This window comes from Panthera uncia (genome assembly GCF_023721935.1).
Source record: "Panthera uncia isolate 11264 chromosome A1 unlocalized genomic scaffold, Puncia_PCG_1.0 HiC_scaffold_17, whole genome shotgun sequence".
In the NCBI taxonomy this organism is placed as follows: domain Eukaryota; kingdom Metazoa; phylum Chordata; class Mammalia; order Carnivora; family Felidae; genus Panthera; species Panthera uncia.
Window position 1 is genome coordinate 92017872 of NW_026057577.1, and position 20159 is coordinate 92038030.

Here is a 20159-nt window from a genome sequence, read left to right on the forward strand (position 1 = left end):
TCTAGTGTTCCCACCACTATAATAGGTCTGGGAGGTGAGCTTTATTTTTTGTAGCTACAGAAGACTTGCCTAGAGCCATAGGATGGGAGTTCACAGGTGGCAACGTTGATGAAAATGGTGATTTCCTTACTAGATGGCAGTGTCAGTTAGACTCTGAATCTTGGTTGTCTTTGGGATGACCCTTGCATTGTGTGGGATAAATCTCATAAGGTTCAAGAATTTACAGACATGTGGTTCTTGCTTTTGAGGGTTCTACCTCCATAAGAAGGAGATGAAGAAATGATTGGCAAAGATACATTTAAGGAGACCTGACTTTAACTCTTGGATTGTCACTTGACTTTTCATAAGCTTTTTAAGATGTGTGAGTGTTTCTCCTTCTTTGTCTCCTTGGCTCCAAGAGATTCACATAGGTCATATATTAAATGGATGATTTGTTATGAGAGACGGTAAGTCAGAGGGGAAAGAACACAAACTTAGGAGCAAGAGATCGGAGTTGCAATCTTAGTTTTAGTATTCAATAGTTGTGAAACCTTGAGGACTTAATAACCTCTCTGTGCCTCATCCTTAAAATTTTAGGAATCATTTCCCTGTAGTAGTTTTCTAAGAGTTATGTAAAGAATGCAAATAAGTCTTTTTTCATAACATCTGACAAATAGAGACCTGTCCAGGATCCACTTTTATACATAGAATCTGTTGCCATCAAAACATTTTTTTTTTTTTTTTTTGATTTTTAGGGTGCCTGGGTGGCTCAGTCAGTTGGGGATCCGACTGTGCTGACAGCTCAGAGCCTGGAGCCTGCTTTGGATTCTGTGTCTCCCTCTCTGTCTGCCCCTTCCCCGGTCTCTCTCTCTCTCTCTCTCTCTCTCTCTCTCTCTCTCTCTCTCTCAAAAATAAATAACCATTAAAAAAACAAATGTATTTTTTTAAAGTAAGCTCTGTGCCCATCCTGGAGCTTGACCTCACAACCCCCAGATCAAGAGTTGCATGCTCTACTGATTGAACCAGCCAGGCACCCTGCCATCAATTATTTTATCTTAAAAACTCAGAACCAAAAAGAAGTGTATGTGTTTATGTACTCATGCACTTGTATATCTGAACTTTTGATATTAGTCAGGTATGTTACCTAGTTCAGGATTTCGTTATTCCTCTTACCTTTACAGAAATGGTGACTGGTACATTTCCATCTCCCTTCCCATTCCTTCATTGCCTTTTCTATTTTGTAGAGCAAGGCTTAGATCACATAGCAGAAAACATTCTTTCTTACCTGGATGCCAGGTCTCTGTGTGCAGCAGAGCTGGTATGTAAAGAATGGCAGCGAGTGATCTCGGAAGGAATGCTTTGGAAGAAGCTGATTGAAAGGATGGTGCGCACTGACCCTCTGTGGAAGGGACTTTCAGAAAGAAGAGGGTGGTAAGTTCCTGGGTTGCTTGTTCCCCTGAAAAAAGTTTCTTGGACATAGCGTCAGTTTGGTTATTCAAACAAGCAGTTTGACTTGCCAAATGTGTTGGCCTATTTTAAAGTGGGCAAGAGGAGTGGTCACAAGTGGCACGTGGGGGAGGGGGAGTTAAAGCTGTTAGAGTAATTCCTTCTGCAATGCATGTTTCCTTTACAAGTATTAACTGTTAGGAAGTATTCTATAGTTTGAATGAGTGATTTGGCTTTTCAAATATATGAGTTTATGTTTTCGTTTTCCTTTCACATTTTTCTTAGGTGATGATACTATTACCAAAAGATAGATAAGAAAAAGGAAAATATGAGAAAGTCAATAACATTTTGTTTTTTGTCATTGCTCTGACTGAAGATATGGGAGGCAAGGCGGGCAGGAATTTTCAGCCGACCCATTGACTTACATACAGTTTTATACCTTTATACGTGTCCATAACCTGGCCCACTTAGCACAGAAAGAGAGTTACAGCTTGTACAGGCTATGGTGTGAGTGAGGGATAGGGCTGTTATTTTCCTTATGGGAAGAAGTTTGATGTGTCCCAAGTAAGGTTTTTCACAAAGCTGCATTAGCGTTTTTTATTAAATTATAGAATGAAAGGCTGGATTAATATGCGTTGGGTATTTAGAAAATAAAAGGCCAGGATTGTGTTAGAGAGCTGGAAGTTAAAGTACATTTGTGTCTAATATGTAAATGTAATGGTCAGAAATCCTATTTTTGAACTGTTAAAATCAAAACACTCGAAGGGTACACTATCTTTGTCAGCACCACGTTTAAATAAAATTCACCTTTTTATGTGCAAGATTATAACATCTGTTTGTTTCCATTCGCCAGGGATCAGTACCTGTTTAAGAACAGACCTACAGATGGCCCTCCCAATTCATTTTATAGGTCATTATACCCAAAGATTATCCAGGACATAGAGGTAACTTTATGGTTTATCTGTTTTATGGGCTCTTTGTGTCTTGTTCTCAACTTTTTATGTTGCCTTAGAGCGTTTTGTTGATCTAAAAACATAGAGCTAGTAATTTTTTTTTTATGTTGAACTCTTGAAGCAAATATGTCAACAGTCAGTATAACCTGCAGCCATACTTCAGGGTAGATAATGCCTGTTTGTAAAAACTGACCTGGCTTTTCTAAAACCTGAAATGCTTCTGCAAAGTTGCCAGTTAATTAAAACCTGAGTCCAAAGTCAGCTTTTTATTCTAATTTGATAAATTTTCTAAAATCCCAGGCACAGTTTTTCAGGTTAGCAGTTTTACATTTTTGAGCCATCTCTAGAGAATTAGAGAAGGCACAAGGCTCAGTTTCCTCTGTAAATTTCCCATAATTTTTTTCATAAAAATGACTCAACTATGAATCTAAGCAATAGTTAAGTGGGTTTTATACAGCAAATTATGCTCCTGGACCATTTTGGATTTGAGTGTAACTTCACCAGACCAGTAAAACTCTGTAAACTTGATGAGAAACATTGGAGATGTTTGATATTATTCATGTGTTCTAATTAGTTCAGTTTTATTATTTAGCCCTTTTCCTTGAACCAGGAAAGACAGGCACAGGCATTTCTCATTAACTCTTTCACATGTGTTCTTGGCAGGTCTTGGTTACTTCACTATTTCCTCCTTGGCGAAAAGTTTAGCCTTTGCTAGGCAGTGCTGTATCACCCATAAAGTTATACTCAGTTTCCCAAATGTCAAGTAATCCTCTCTCCCAGGTGATAGACATAAAAGTTATTGTGCCAAAATTCATTAATGGAGAAACATGTGCTTTTTTGGGAGTTCTCCCCCACCCCCTTCCCTTTTAAGGCAGATGTGAACTGATGGAATCATTAGGTTAATGGTAAATTTCAGTGTGACGGGAACATCATATTTAAAACACAAACCCTTGTTTTGAGCATCTACTTCCTAAAATGAGCTGTAAAGCAATCTTTTACGGAGGGCTAAATAATTTAAAACTTCTGCCTGACTAATCAAAGGTTAGGAATTACTTGATCCACTGGAAGTTCAAAACTTAGAATAAATTGTTCCTACACTGTTAACTTGAATCTTGAATTGGTGTGTGTGTGTTTTAGGGGAGAGGAGCTGTCTCTTACCCCAAGATAGTTGTACTAATTATTACTTTGCATACATATTAGAAACTATATTACTTTTTGCTTCTATTTTCAACTGTTCTTTCCAAAGCAACTCCAGATTTCCTTGACTAATTTCAGCAAATCCTTTGTTATGAGAAGGATGATGTTTAAAGTCAATATTAATAAATAGGAACTCTGGAAGAACTTTGATCAGGTTGAAGATTTTGGTGACATTACAGATTATTTAATCCTCATGAATACCTTTATAATCAGTAGTATGAACTCAGTACTCTGTGGCATGATAATATGTGACACTACCTACCGTAACCATTTCCTCAGGCTAAAATAATATTTTAAAGTTAGTGGAGGAGGCAGATGTGAGGGAAATAGAGCTATGGGGGAAAACCCTATTTGATGCAAAACCTCTACATCATGGTGGTCTACCCAGTGGTTCTTAAAGTGTGGTTTGGGAAAAGCCACTGGTGGCCCACAAGAGTCTCCTCCAGATTTTTGTGGGCTAGATCTCTTAGTGTAAGGGATGATGTTTTATACTTTGGCATATTCACTAATAGTAGTAATAATAAAAAATAATGTATCATGCCTACAAGACCGTTTACTTGTACTAGATACTTTGTTAAGCATCTTATGATACACTTTTCCATTTAGCATTCTGAACAGTACCTGCAAGGTAGGCCATGTCCTTACTCAGAGCTAGGGAAATGGAGACTCAACAACATTAAATAGCTCGCCCCAGATCACACAGTGAGTAATAGAGTCTGTGATCAACCTACAATTCTTCTGCACTTACTACAACTTTTTTGTACTCGAGATCACTGGTGCCTCATCAGAATAGAGTTCTTTACCTTTGTTTTGGGAGTGTGTTTTAGTCTGACCAGGGTGAACACACATGTGGAGAGTTGTGTCAGTGACCTATGGATCAAACAAATAGAGACTCAAGGACTTGATTCTTGACCATATGGCTGGCATGAAACTCTCATAGCAGAAGATAATAATTACAGGTACCCTCTGTTGAGCTCTTGCAGTATACCATGAACTATGTTGTATGACTTACAGAGATTATTGCATTTAATTCTTACAACAAGGTACATATTATCCCTATCTGTAACAAGGGAAAACTGAGACTAAGAGATGGGAATTGAACTGAGGTCTATTTAGCTTTGGGGTTAGTGTCTTGTTTATCATTTTCAAAGTGGAAAACTCAGGAAGTGAAGGAGAAAGAGGTGTGATGTTACATGCCTATGGACTTTTCAAGGTGATCTCATCTCTCCCCAGTTGTGTGAGTACTCAGCATCCTTGACTGCTAGTTTAAAAAAAGGGCATGAGTTAAGGTAAGATTAGTTGGCCTTGTTATAGTCTACTTATGGCAAAGGTAGTATTTTAAAGGGTTTTAATTTTAAGAAGCACATTGCCAAAGATAAATTACACCCCGAGCATCAAGTGGGTGCTTGTGCCCCCTGCCCAGTTGCCCCTCCATGCCTGCAGAGTCTCTGTGTAGTTCCCATATACTTGGCGAAGTTGCCAGTACACAACAGCTGCTTCTTTTCTTGTTCTACTTTGACAGCTGTGTTTCAGGTACTGTCTTGTGTCATCTGTCCATTCCTAGATTTGACTGTGATGAGCAGATGACCTTGCCCGTCTACATTGACCCATCACAAATAAGAAAAAAAATAGAAAACCTAGCTTAGTGCGGCCAACTCCCATTATTGAGGAAATGAAGATGTGAGAGATGAAGTCTGGGGAGAATAAATAAGAATTCTTAGCTTTCTGCAAAGCTTCATTTCTCTTGGGTGTTCTTGCCACACGGGGCGGGGGGGCGGGGGAGGGCGTGGTTTAGAGTACCTCTGAGTTGAGAAGAAATTCCTGGAAAACCCGAGGCACATTCCTCAAAGATGCAGCCATATTTCCCCTGCTATCTAGAGTCTCATTTGTTCTGCTCACTGCTAATGGTGAGCTTACTATTAGGTACTTTGCCGCAGTGATTTGATTTAACTCTCAGATGATCAAAACAGAGTCTTAGTCCAAAGCTCATGCTCTTTTCATGCTCTTTTGGGGGTCTACTATGCCCCCTAGCGTCTCTCAACAGAGAGGTGGGAGTTGTTACAATAGACTTAATCAGAATTCTGTGTCCTGAACTTGGATTTTTCTCTGTTGCCATCTCAGAGTAGTGTAAACTCTTTCATGTAATACGCATTTCCCCTCTTTTTATTCACTGGATTAAAGCCTTTGAAGCACTCTCCTTGGAATAGACCACTGGTAAAATGATGGTGTGTTGTATCGCACCTTTTAATAAACCACATTTTATTCAGGGAAAGTGGGAAGCTTTTTTGTGGTTTGCAAACTTGATATTAATATTGTCCTGACCAGAAAATGCTGAAACTTGCCCACCCACCCAGTTGTGTTTAGGCTTCTAAAAATAATGTTATTCCTCCATACTCAGACATCTGTTTTCACTCTATTGCCAATTTAAATGCCGCTGTATACTCTGTGTATCATGGCTACTTTCCCAGTATTTTTAAAATTTGCACAGGGTAAGGGGATTTTACAAGTTCTCAAAAACACGAAGTACTCCTCTACAGTAGCCACACCACATGATGTCTAAGTGTAATGGCAGGTATCTGCATAATTAAAGAGGTGCACCTGTGTATGCCCTGTATCCCTGCTGCTGGAGTCACAGCTGAAATGCACTGGAAGGCTGAGCCCCTTCCCAGGAACGGTTAGGGAGGGCCCAGGGCTAGCAGCATTAGATACCAGCCCAGACCGAGACAACCGTTCCTGACATCTTGGTGACAAGATTTTGTTGGTCACGGCCTACTCCTTTGGGTCTGTGTTCTCCGCAGCTGAGGAGGAGCGTCGCTGCTGTCGTTTGTAGGCACTGTGATGAGCACTTTATATGTGCAATTTCATTTGCTCCTTACAAGAGTTTTAAGGAAGTAGATCTTATTTTTCCCATTTTCACAGAGGAGGAAACTGCAGCGCAAACAATCCCACCTCATTTGCCAAAGCTGCTAACTGACCTAGGTATTTTCTGTACCACACTGGGCTGCCTTCCATTTTTAAGGGTCTAGTATTTTATTTTTTATTTATTTATTTTTTTAAAGACCTGGCTTATAAGCATTCTAGTAAGAGTTGAGGTCGTCGAATATGGTGGTAGGTAGTATTTTGGGCAGGCATAGTCAGCAGGACGTGCTGCTTTCTTTTGTGGGTGGCCCAGGGAATTGAGAAGAGTAGAGTCTCAGGAGTTACACGAGATTGGTGTGCAGCAAAACCATCTGTTCCCTGCGCTGGGTTAGTGTCCCTTTCCTGGCATTTTGAAACAAACCACTTCTGTGGTGATTCAGGAGCTTAAAATTTTTTTTTTTTAACACAGCCTTAAGCGGGAGCTCCCTAAAACGACCCATCAAGCATGACCTGGCAGACCTTTTCTTTTAAAATTCAGAAATGTATTTTAGAAAAACTAGGCTCTTTTCTGAATATTGAAAGGCTAAGCCATTTCCTAGTTCTTAACTTCCATTCAGCTTAGAACAAGAGCCTGTTATCTGACAGAGCTTTGGAGAGGGCCTGGCCTCCATTTCTTATGTGAGGGCCAGAGGCAGAGGGTATGGCCCAGGCTGTCACGTCAGGCGGTGTTCTCTGACCAGGCGTTGCAGGGGATGGGTGTACCCCAGGCTGACTGCTGCCTCACCCCAACTCCTCTTTGGTCCTCTCTGCTGCATCTTTAGGTTTTTAGGTATAGTAAAAGATTGTAATCAAGTCGCCCAGTTCTAGAAAACATTTTCCACTCGAGGGAGCAAATAGGAAGTTCTTTTCGGTATGAGGCTTCTTCTGCTTTCTCTTTTTACATTATTTTTTTTCAGTCTCCCATGTGATAGTAAATACTTTCCCTCTGCATTGAAATACATAGAGTAACAAAGCTGCTTTACTGATTTGATGATATTTTAAAGCAAGTGTTTATGTTTTATAACTGAAAGCAGTTGTATGAATTTTTAAATTAACACCCGATATATATATATATTTTTATATATATATACACACACACACATATATATACATAATATATTTATGTATATATAAATATACGTATTATGTATATATAAATATATACACTACATATATATAAATATATACACAAATATATATATACACACACACACACGTATATATACACACACACATATATGCATATATATGTATATATGTAAGTTATGTTACGTATTCAACTTTGTAATACTTTGGGTTTATATGGAGTCATACCTTCTGCAGCAACTCTCTGGGCCCCTGTAGGGTGTAGCCTGAATATCGGTAACCACTGCCAAGAGTCACTGGCCATGAATGAGACTTGTTACCAGTGCATCTGTCTCCTAAGTCAGCGTTTTCCTGGTATACTTAGCATGCTGAGGTGGCTCAGTCACTATCTAAAAATACATTAGCTCTCTAAATGATTCTAAGCATTGAGTTCAGTTTAAGTCTTTTTTTCTGGACCCCTTTTCTAAAAGTCGCTTATATACTCAGATCTGTTATCTACGTTGGTAGCGGTAGCAGAGGTGGGGTGAATTATTAATATTCTTATTATTATTAATTTTGGTTTTAGAATATTCTTTATTTCTGACATTTCACAAACTTACTGGAGATGACGATGCTGGCTCAGAAGCTCTGACTTGGTAGCAGATGGGCAGATGAGCGTTTCCTCACTCCTGGCATCTCTATGACACCTCCTTGCATCCCTCGGGTGTTAGAAATATGCGATCCTGCCCTCTTTCAAGGCTGTACATAGGAGCTCTTTGAGGGCAGGGATTATATTTCCAGGCTCCTGTGCTAAGTGTAGAGGCCACAAATGATGAAACATTTTCCTTTTTAGGTATATGTGTATCACTATCTCCAGCCTTCCATTTCTTTTTCTATAAAAGGAGGACAGTAATTTCGGCTTCAGAGTTGTGATGATTAAATTAGCTATAAAATATTTAAATCACATACCATAGTGTTATGAAAGCATAGTACCTGGCACATAACATTCAGTAAATTTGAACAGTTTAGAGCATACAGAAGCATACTGCCTTCAACATAAGAGGAGATACAGTTTGTCAGATGTCAGCAGAGCTAGTAATTAAGTGCATATTGTGAATGAAGATGAGATTTATCACCTTCCTTTAGCAGAGCAACTAATTAAACTTTCAGCTACTCATATAATTAACTACTCAGAGATAATCTTTCAGGCTATATCCTGAACTCTGGTGTAACCAATTATTTTAGTCCCCTAATTTCAAGGATTTGGAGTTGGCGCTCGGGTTGTTCTTAGAAACGTTGTGCCATTTGATCCTAAAAATGCCTCGTATCTACTACCAAAGCTTAGGTCTTCTAGTGCCCTGGGCATGATCCACTTTCTCATTAAACTTTGCCCACTGGTCTGAGGCCTTCGTTCTGTTTTTCTCCTGTAAATGTCCTACAGAACTTATAGTTTTAATCACTCATTTGGCACTCCTGTTTTATCTGGAATTGTTACCGATCTTATGTTCTGTGTTCACTGCCTCAATAGCTAGGACTATACTTCTTTACAGACACCGCATATTTTAGTGGAAAAGCATGGACTCATTGTCAGGAAGAACCGGGTATAATTTCCATTTAGTCTAGTTACTTAGTTTTGTGGCCTCAGGAAATTAAACTCTTCCCTTGTTTTTAAAAGGGAATAAGAACTTCCTTCCAAGGTTAGTGTGTGGATCATTTAACCAGATAAACATCTTTTGAGTAGATCTAGTTCCAGATACTGTGTGCCTAGATACCTGTGTGCCTGTAGTGGTAGCTCCCTTGAACAGTCAGTCAGTGTATGGAAAAAAGTAGCATCTCAGGAAATGTTACATGAATGATGGAAGAATGTTATCCAGGGCCCAGGTGTGCCATTCTTACTCTAAAGGACCTTTCAGTCTAGTAGATGATTAAAAATGGATAACAAATAAAATTCTTTCTGTAGTAGTTGACAGGTAGTAATTGTTCAATGTCTTTTCTCAGTGATTAAGACAATGCCTTGGATGGATACATAGACTGTCAGTATATGCTTAATGTTGGTGGTGGTCTTCTGCCAAATATTTTAATTGGCATTAGAGAGTGACCCAGTGAGTTACTACTTATTTGTATGTTTTGGGTGCAAATGGCATTCTTTAAGCATATTGAGTTCTGTCTAGGCTATTTTTTTTTTTCAAACCCAACTCAAACTCATTGGAAATCCTCTGGCGGTTGCCAGATAGGGAGCGTTTGACAAAAAACACTGTTGGGCTAATGTCTTACTTGGAAAGAGCATGATTCCTATCCACAGACAGTTATGCAAACCAAGATGGGGTATCTGGTATGCTGTTCCTGGAAGCAACACTAGAGTCTGAAGCCTAATAGAATAGTTGATTCACAAAAACTCATCTGTTGCCTCCTTTTCCCCCCAGACTATAGAATCTAACTGGCGGTGTGGACGACACAACTTGCAGAGGATTCAGTGCCGCTCTGAAAATAGTAAAGGTGTCTACTGTTTACAGTATGATGATGAAAAAATTATCAGTGGCCTACGAGATAATTCTATTAAGGTGAATGACTGTATTTTGTATGTGTTCTTCTTAGAATTGTGGTTGTGTTAGATACTAGATCACTGAATCTCTCCATTTATTCCAGATTGTTTTCATCAGTGCCCTTCCATCTTGGCAGCTCTCAGTGTGGTTCTCAGGAACCGCAGAGTGTTTCCCTAGACTAACACAAGACCCCTGGATTGTCTCACTTCTTATCCTTCTCTAAGCACATGTGCATTCTGTGTTCTGTGTTTAGGTGCGCATGGAAAATATCTCAGTATCACAGGACTCTTGCTGACTTTGCTAGCTGGTGGAGGCATTGCTGCCTTGCCTGTAAATCAAAGTCATTGCCTTTTATGGGTGCTGACGAAGGCTCAAGTGATAACACAAAAGAATGATAGAGCAATTTATATTTATATGTTTTAATTCACTCTTCAAAAGTAGATAAGCTGGATCATTTCTGTGTTTTTAATGTTCGGCAGCTGATCTGACAGATTTTGTTTTACATTGTTTATAGCTTATTTTCTCGTATTTAAGAAAACAGCAGGATTTTTTTTTTTTTTTTTTGCCATTTTTTTTAAAGTTACAAGTTACATACAGGAAAATTCACTCTTTTTGTTGTAAAGTTTTATGAGTTTTGACAAGCACAAAGAATTGTGTAACCATAACAAAAATCAAGATATAGAACAGTTCCATCATCCCCACAAGTTCCCTTATTCAGCCCCTTTGTGTTCAGTTCTTCCCCTTAGGCACTGGGCTTTTTAAATTTATTTATTTACTTTTTAATGTTTTTTTAAAGTTTATTTTTGAGAGAGCACACGTGAGTGCAAGTGAGCATGTGTGCTCATGTGGAGTGGGGGTGAGGGGCAGAGAGAGTGGGAGACTGAGAATCCCAAGCAGGCTCCAGACTCTGTGCTGTCAGTGCAGAACCCTACTTGGGGCTTGAACTACGAACCTGTGAGATCATGACCTGAGCTGAAACCAGGAGTTGGAGGCTTAACCAGCTGAGCCACCCAGGTGCCCCAACCTTTTTTTTTTTTTCCTCAGTCTTTTTTTTTCCCTATCCTTATAATTTTGCTTTTTAGAGAACAGTCTATAAATGGACTCACACAGTATGTAGCTTTTTGAGTTTGGCTTCTTATACTTAGCATCTTAGATGAGATTATCTCCTTTGTTACATTTAGCAGTAGTTGATTCCCTTTTCTTGCTGAGTAGCAGTCTACTTTCTGGTGCACCCCAGCGTGTTTATCCGTCTACCTGTTGAAGGACATTTGTGTTTCCAGTTTTCACAATTATGAATAAAGCCACTATAAACATGTATGCAAGTTTTTATGAGAACTTAACATTTTCAGTTCGCTTGAGTAAAAACATAGGAGTGGGATTGTTGACCCATATGGTAAGTATCTGTATTTCTTGCTAAGAAATGGCCAAGCTGGTTTTCAAAGTGGCTGTACTATTTTATGTTCCTATCAATAAGGTATGAGAGTTCCCTTTGTTATGCAACCTTGTCAGCCCTTGGTATTCTCAGGTTGGTATTTGCCATTCTAATAAGTATGTAGACATATGTCATTTTGAGTTAATTTACATTTCCCCAGTGACTGATGAGCACATGATCTTTTCATGTGCTTATTTGCCATCTGTATATTTGGTGGTGAAGTATCCAAATCTTTTTTTTTTTTTAATTTTTTTTTTTTAATGTTTATTTATTTTGAGAGAGAGAGAGAGAGAGAGAGAGAGAGCAGGGGAGGGGCAGAGAGAGAGAGGGAGAAACAGAATCCAAAGCAGGCTTCAGGTTCTGAGCTGTCAGCACAGAGCCCGACACGGGGCTCGAACCCACGAACTGTGAGATCATGACCTGAGCCGAAGTCGGAAGCTTAACTGACTGAGCCACCCAGGTGCCCCGTGAAGTATCCAAATCTTTTGTCCATTTTTAAAATGGGTTGTTTTCATATTATTGAACTTTGAGAGTTCTTTACATATTCTGAATACAAATCCTTTTTTTAAAAAATATTTTTATTTATTTTTGAGAGAGTGCAAGTAGGGGAAGGGCAGAGAGAGGGGGACAGAGGATCTGAAGTGGGCTCTGTGCTGACAGCAGCTAGCCCAGTGTTGGACTTGACCTCACAAATCGTGAGATCCTGACCTGAGCTAAAGTTGTATGCTCAACTGACTGAGCCACCCAGGTTCCCTTGGATACAAATCCTTTTTTGAGATATGTTTTGCAGATATTTTCTTCCAGTCTTGTCTTCTCATTTCCTCAATGATATCTTTCATAGACCAGGAGATTTTGATTTTGATGAAGAATAGTGTACCATTTTTTTCTTTTATGGATCATGTTTTTTTATTTTAAAGTTCATTTATTTTGAGAGAGAGAGAGAGTGTATGAGGGTGCGGGAGGGGCAGAGAGAGAAGGAGAGAGAATCCCAAGCAGGCTCTGTACTGTCAGTGCAGGGCTGATGCAGGGCTCAATCCCATGAACTGAGAGATCAGTACCTGAGCAGAAATCAAGAGTCAGATGCTCAACCAACTGAGCCATCTAGGTGCCTGTCTTATGGATCATGCTTTTGATGTCATACCTAGCAAGTTTTTCACTGAGCTTTTGGATCTGTAAATTTATGTCTTTCATTCACCAAATTTCAAGTCTTTGGCCATTATTTTTTCAAATATTTTTTCTACCCCATTTTCTTTTTTTCTCCTTCTGAGACTCTAATTACATAAATAGTAGATCTTTTGTTATTGTCTTACATTTTCTCCAGGCTTCCCCCCCATCCCCCACTCTTTTCTGAGTAATTTCTTTTAGTCCTCAAGTTGACGGCATGCTGTATCTCCTTAGAAATTCACAGGATAGAGTAGCACATAAAGACTCTGAGGTCTGCAGGAGAGAGACACCCAGTGTTTCCCCACTTCCAAAATATATTTGACCTCAGAACCCTATTTTTATGTAATACTTATCAATCAATAGCCCTGATAACCTGCAGCCATAAATATACTCTGGCAAGAGTGACGTGTGTTACTATTTAATTTGGGCAGTTATCCTTTAAGGAATAGTGAGAATGTTTTATAAGGGAGGTGCCTGGGTGGCTCAGTTGGTTAAGCATCCAGCTCATGATCACATGGTTCGTGGGTTCAAGCCCTGCATCAGGCTCCGAGCCAACAATGTGGAGCCTGCGTGGGACTCTCTTACTCTCTCTCTCTCTCTCTCTCTCCTTCTCTGTCTGCCTTTCCCCCACGTGGGTGCACTCTCTCTCTCTCTCTCTCTCAAAATAAGTAAATACACCTTAAAAAGAAAAAAAAAAGAATGGTTTATAAGGACCTTGTCAGAGCATAGGCTGGCCACAGGCTTGCGTTTCATTTACATTGGATGTGTTTCTAAAAGAGTGCCGTTAATAGAGGCACACCATGTTTAAAATAGGCATGCATTTTATTTACGAGACATAAACAGTAGAGCAGAGATGCACTTTAGAGAGATCATCTAGAACAGTGGTTGGAAACCTTTTGTCCTTCATTCTGTACCAGTCCTGGATCACCAGTCACTCTTTCAAAATAACCGTGGTTCTAATAGGTCAGAAATTAGAAGCAAGTCTTGCTGTTGTAGAAAGACAGTTAAATGTCTTGTTTTGGCTATTTGTAGTAAACTTCAGGGATGCTGCAAATTATGACAGTATGATTTTACAAAGGAAGAAACAGGTTCACATGATCTATTTTTAACAATCCAATCTTTAAAATAAATGATTTCCTATCCCCTATTATATGTGGGGAGTATTGAAAACTTGAAAAACATTGGAAAGATCAAAAGAAGGGAGAAAAAGAACACTCAGAGAACAAAGCCGACTATTATTACATTATCTTTCCTTTTCATCTTTTTTTTTGTTTTAAATATATTGATTATATCACCATATAGATGGTTTTTATTCTATTTTTTAAAAAACAACTGTAATGAAGCATTATATTCTCTCATTAAAAGCTTTTCAGTTTACTTTGAAATTTTTCTGAAATGTCGAACATTTTTCATTTTAAAATTTTTGTAAGTAATCATAATGGGTTAGGGATATGCATTTTTAAAGGCTCTTAATGTTGTCACACTGTTTTTCAGAGTTTATTTAAAAATTCCCTTTATAAGGCTGTTAAATATAGTAAGTATAATGGTTAGAGGGACAAAGTAAACAAAATAGCACATCTGTTTTGGAAGTTTTTCGATATTGCCTCTTCCCTTTTTTTGTCATTTTCCACCTGTTTGAAGTTTAACTGCTCTTATTTACTGTAATGCAGGTTTGTTCTATTTTGTGATTCAGAAAGTAAGATGAGACAAAAACATTTATCAGAAGGTGATATACTAAATCACTGTTTGTGGTTGATCTTGTCTCAATAGATTTGGGATAAAACCAGCTTGGAATGTTTGAAAGTGTTAACGGGACACACTGGCTCTGTCCTTTGTCTCCAGTATGATGAACGTGTCATTGTGACTGGTTCTTCAGACTCTACAGTGAGGTGAGTGATTTGGCTTCGCTGGTCTGACTTCCATATCTTCCGTGAGAAGACTGAGACTGCACCCTTTTCGGGGATAAAGACACACATTCTTTGTATATGTTTTATATGCTGTATTTCAAAACCACTTTAGGTGTGGGTTTATTTGAACAAAGCAGGCTAGAAAGCCAACTTTTGTTAAGTAGGTCCTATGCTCGTTGTTGTATGTTATAGAGGTGGAAATGTACTAGGAAATATTACCTAGTGTTAGACTAGCTTTCTCCTGGGAGACCATGCTCCAGACATTTGGAAAAGTCACCAGCATGCTAGTGTCCTTTCTCTGACTCAGTGCTTTTCAGGCACTGCTTCTGCCACAGAAGCCTGTGACTTTCCTCCTTTGGTCTGTGTGAATTTGTCCTCTTAGGAGATTGGGTTTACAGAAAAGCTGTGACGTGAAAGGGCTGACCCTGAGAACCTTATATGTCATGGATGGAGCAGCTGCCATATTGCCTTTGTCCATAAAGCAGTTAGGTAAATAGATGCATGTGGGAATTGATGAGTTGTCATGACTTACAGTCTCTCGTGTGCAATGGATAAGTAATGGACTCTGAGACCTATCAGAGGCCAAAAAGAGCCTTAAGCTTGGAAACTGCCCTCAGTTCCCCAGCTATGAAGCCTCCTTCCCCTGTCATCTCAGACTCCTTGCGAGCCCACTTACTTGAAGAATCATTTTGTTGTCATCACTGTCCCTGATTACCTGATGTTAAATAAACCTAAACCTGGACAGAGCCAGAGTTGGCCTTCTTTCTTCCCTTTTTTTTTTTTTAAGTTTATTTATTTATTTTGAGAGATCAAGTGAGCATGATTGGGGGAGGGGCAGAGAGAAGGAGAGAGAGAGAATCCCAAGCAGGCTCCACACTGTCAGTGCAGAGCCCGATGTGGGGCTCGAACTCATGAACTGTGAGATCATGACCTGAGCTGAAATTAAGAGTCAGACACTTAACTGACTGAGCAGCTACCCAGGCCCCTCCATAATTGGCCGCCTTTTTTTGAAACCCTCTCAGTACTTCTCAGCAAATACAATAATTGCTTCTGGGGGCTCCTTTTAAACATGGTCTTGGGTGTGAGGTCCCAGTCACAAGTGAAGCTTACATCTCCCTGGCCTACTACTAAGAATGGGCCCAGGGCACAGACACTGACTCTTCCTGGTTGTCTCAGTAATCACGCATTGTGCTTTTCTGTTCTCTAGAGTCTGGGATGTGAACACGGGTGAAGTTCTGAACACATTGATCCACCACAATGAGGCTGTACTGCACTTACGCTTCAGCAATGGACTTATGGTGACCTGTTCCAAGGATCGCTCCATCGCTGTGTGGGACATGGCTTCTGCTACCGATATCACTCTACGCCGTGTCCTGGTTGGCCACCGTGCTGCTGTCAATGTGGTAGACTTTGATGATAAATACATCGTGTCTGCCTCTGGTGACAGAACCATCAAAGTAAGTGTATCTGCTAGTCATAACTCTGCTTCCTCCTGTGCCTTTTCAAACACAGAGGAAGCAGAGGTGGGCTTTACCAACCTGGTACTGGGCAAGATCTGTAATCTCCTTCATCTGTGCTTGAGCCCTTGAGGCAATCCCATTCTTCATGCTTCTGGAATCACAGGCAAGGTAGGAGGAAAGGGTCATGGGTCCACGATGGAGAGCAGCCTTCTATTTCATGAAATGACACCATTGATCACGTGTTTAAGGGGAAGAGAACTAACCTGTGGAACATGTACTGAGTGCTAGGAGCTTCACCTTACCCTGTCACTGATGTCTTCCAGCACTCTGTTGAGGAAGGTATTGCCTCAATTTTACAAATGGGGCTCAGAGAGTGAAGAACTGGGCTGGAGACCACACTGCTAGTTAGTGGCGGGGCTGAGATTTGATTTATTCACTTAATTCACTTCATTTGAATTAATCCGCTTAATGGTCTATGCCGTGCCATAGACCCTAGGCTGGATGCTGGAGATACAATAATGAATAAGACCCATCCCTGCCCTCAAGAAGCTCGGCGTATGGTGGGTGGCAGGCATGAGACAAATGGTTGTAGTCTACGGTGAGTCATAGGATGTAGTAAATGCAGGTCTGATTCCAGTATCCATTTTAACTTTTTAAAATTTTAGCTTTTGAGATATAGTTCACATACCGTAAGTTTCACCACTTAAAGCATGCAGTCCAGTGCCCCTTAGTGTAGTTACAGTGTTAGCCATTTAATATAGTTTAGTTTCAGAACATTTTCATTGCCCCCTGAAAAAACCTCCTACCCACTGACAGCCAACCCCTGTTCTCTTCTCCTGGTCCTTAGCAATCACTAATCTATTTTCTGTCCATGGATTTGCCTCTTCTAGACATTTCATATAAATGTAATCCTGTAATATATGGCCTTTTCCATCTGGCTTCTTGCACTTAGTGTGGTGTTTTCATGGTTCATCCATGAATATTGTAGCACGTGTCAGTACTTCATTCATTCTAACGACTGAAGAAAATTCCATTGCGTGGATGTACCACGCTCTGTTTATCTGTTCATCAGTTGATGGACATTTTGGTTGTTTGCACCTTTCATTTGTTAAACATAGTGCTGCCATGAACATTTGTGTATAACTTTTTGCACAGACATACATTTTCAGTTCTCTTGGAATTGTAACTCTGGGTTCGATATTTTGAAGAGCTGCCAAACATTTTCCAAAGTGGCTACGCTGTGTTAAAATCCCACCAGCATTGTGTGAGCATTTGAATTTGGATCAAAAAACCTTCTTTTTATGACCAGCACTAGGTGGCATTCTGGTATCTAGTATCTAGCCCCACACATTACAGAGGTAGCATCAACCTTTAGATAAAGTGGTCTGGCAGTTGAACAAGTAGGGTTTGTGTGCAGTAACTCACTTACCATTCAGTCAGACCAGTTGGAACAAGATCGCTGCCTGGAAGTCAGGAGGGTTTGGGCCTTTTTTACAGAGCAGCCGTTGCATAATATCAGCCTTGAGGATTTCTCCATATCCTTGCCAGCACTTGTTATTGCCCGTCTTTTTTATTACAGCCATCCTTGTAGTTGTGTAGTGGTTATCTCTGGTTTTGGTTTCCATTTCCCTTGTGACCACTGATATTGAGCATCTTTTCAGTGCTTGTTGGCCTTTTTTGTATCTTCTTTGGAGAAACATCTGTTTAAATCTTTCATGTACTTAAAAAATGGGATTATTTGGGTGTTTTTTGTTTGTTTTTGTTTTTTTTTTTACTGTGTAGTTACAAAAATTCTTTATATATTCTGGTTATAAGTACCTTAAAAGGTGAATGATTTGGAAATATTTTCTTCCATCTTGTGGCTTCTCTTTTCACTGTCTTGATGATGTTCTTTGCCACACAGACAACTTTAATTTTGATGAAGTGCAATTGATCAATTTTTGCCTTTTGTTGCCTGTGCATTTATTGTCCTGTCTGAGAAACCGTTGCCTAATCCAAGATCACAAAGATTTACTCCTGTGTTTTCTTCTGAGGGTTTCATAGATTCAGCTCTCACATTTAGGCCTTTGGTTTATTCTGAATTGTATTTTTGTATATTGTGTGAGTTGGGGGTCCGACTTCATTCTTTTGCATGTGGAGATCTAGTTATCCCATTCAACTACAAACGCAGCTGGTAAAATAATTCAGGGCACTCTGGTTGCTTTGCGTCTCCTTATTTGGCTTGTAATATATTAAGTGTGTCTGTGAGCATCTAAGTCTTGCAGATGGTTTCACAAAAGAGGGATTATTTATTCCACATACATAATATTAGGAGTGATGTGTCAAAACAAATGGAGCTGTTCAAGAAACTATGCTGGAAAAGAGGAGGATGTGAAAGGTGAAACTTTTTCACATCAGTTACATTGGATATGACATGTCAGCTGGCATGAAAACATAAAATCTGGCCCACACTCTTCCCTCTAGGCAAGTGAATGTCGGAACCATCCAGGAGATGTTCTCTTTGTGAATATCTCAAGGTTGGAGACTTCACAGCTTCCCTCTGTGTTTCATTCCTGTTTTATCACTCTGCAGCTAAGAAAACTGTATGCTGGCCAGTCTGTCCCCCAGCTTCTGAACCAGATTTCATAATCAAGTATTTTGGTCATTCTTAGAAGCTCTGATATTTTTAAAAAGGTATATTGTGAGGGGACTTTTCGGCGTTTATTCTTAAAGTATTATTAATTGGTTATGCAGGTCTGGAGCACGAGTACCTGTGAATTTGTTCGTACTCTGAATGGGCACAAGCGAGGCATTGCCTGTCTCCAGTACAGGGATCGGCTGGTTGTTAGTGGATCATCAGATAATACCATAAGGTGAGTAGAAGCTGGTGTGCTGACAAGTAGGCTGATTTTTGCTATAGTTTTGACTCCTGCCCCAGTCCTGATGCTCAAAAGACTTGGAGCCTTTGGAGATACTTCAAGTAAGAAAACTATAGGTAACTTTTATTAGTCCATTTGGTCCTGTGAACTGAAGTGGGTAAACTGACTCCTCCAGTACACACGTTTTATGACATAAACTCCACCCAAGACCCCTTAATACCAGAACTCCTCAGAAGAGAGGACGCTCCAGCCTGACTCTCTACTTTCCCTTATCTGTGAGCTCCTGTCTCCCTCACTAACAGGTGGGAGGAGTGTACTTGATTTATCTGTGTCTCACCCGAGGCTACACTACAAAATCATCCACTCCTGTTTCATCATTTATTTTATCTCCCTTTTTTCTTCCCAGCACTCAGTGTCCTTGCTTTCTAATAAATCTGACTATCCATAAACACTTTATTTGTTAAGAATTTCCCTTAAATATCTACTCACTGATCCCAAGTCGTTTTTCCATTGTCCCAACATATGCTGGTAACTTTTTTTTTTTTAAATCAAATTGTTTAATGTTTGGGCAAAATAAAGATTGGTTTCAAGATGATTTTTAAAAGAAGGAAGGAAGGAGGGAATAAAACAGCAATAAAGTTTTCTTTAAACTTAAACAGCTGCAAGTTAAAGTTTCTTTAAACTTAAACAGCTGCACGTTTTCTTTATCATTTTAAGTTTTAAGATATTATTAAAGTCAGTTGACCCTGAATCTTGGTTCTCTTGTATCCATCATGCTTTATATTAATATTTCATCAGTAAATAGTCCTTACCTTTCTCACCGGAATCTCTGAGATTTTACAAAATAAGAATGTATATTCCTTTATAGTTTATAGAGGGGAACCACTTTGGAGTCAGTGGCAGTGCTGAATGCCTCTGCTCACAGTAGGTTAGAGAAGCCACCGTCATGGACACTGATGAGAAGATTTGCTGAGGGTGGCTGTGGTAAAATATTCATTGGGTATATGGTAAGAGCTATTGGGAGAGGGAGAGGGGCTAAGAAAAGGTTGTTACAGAATGAGTTTGCTAACTTTGTTTTGTACACGTTAGTTTGCTGTGATTTATGTTTACAAACAATGTAGAAAAATCAATGATGACAGAAAAATTAAAAAATTTTTATTTTCAGAACTGTTCTGTAAATCATACACCGAGAAGAAGGCTGGGCGTAGTGTATGGGTTCATGTTCCTGAGACACTTCATATACCTAATGAGAATCCC

The 20159-nt window shown here is 39.6% G+C and overlaps 1 protein-coding gene across 15 annotated transcripts in view; it reads left to right on the top strand.

Moving 5' to 3' along the window:
• FBXW11 (F-box and WD repeat domain containing 11) overlaps window positions 1–20159 on the top strand; it is a 120481-nt gene that overhangs the window by 88160 nt on the left and 12162 nt on the right. For all 15 annotated transcript variants that reach the window (XR_007461588.1, XR_007461589.1, XM_049648677.1 and 12 more), the window contains 6 exons: window positions 1224–1410; window positions 2279–2369; window positions 9962–10099; window positions 14448–14566; window positions 15792–16041; window positions 18778–18896. Coding sequence is in view for 13 of the 15 variants with exons in the window: in XM_049648677.1 (XP_049504634.1) it covers window positions 1224–1410; window positions 2279–2369; window positions 9962–10099; window positions 14448–14566; window positions 15792–16041; window positions 18778–18896 (904 nt within the window). In the remaining 2 variants the exon portion in view is untranslated. The remainder of the gene's footprint in view (window positions 1–1223; window positions 1411–2278; window positions 2370–9961; window positions 10100–14447; window positions 14567–15791; window positions 16042–18777; window positions 18897–20159) is intronic.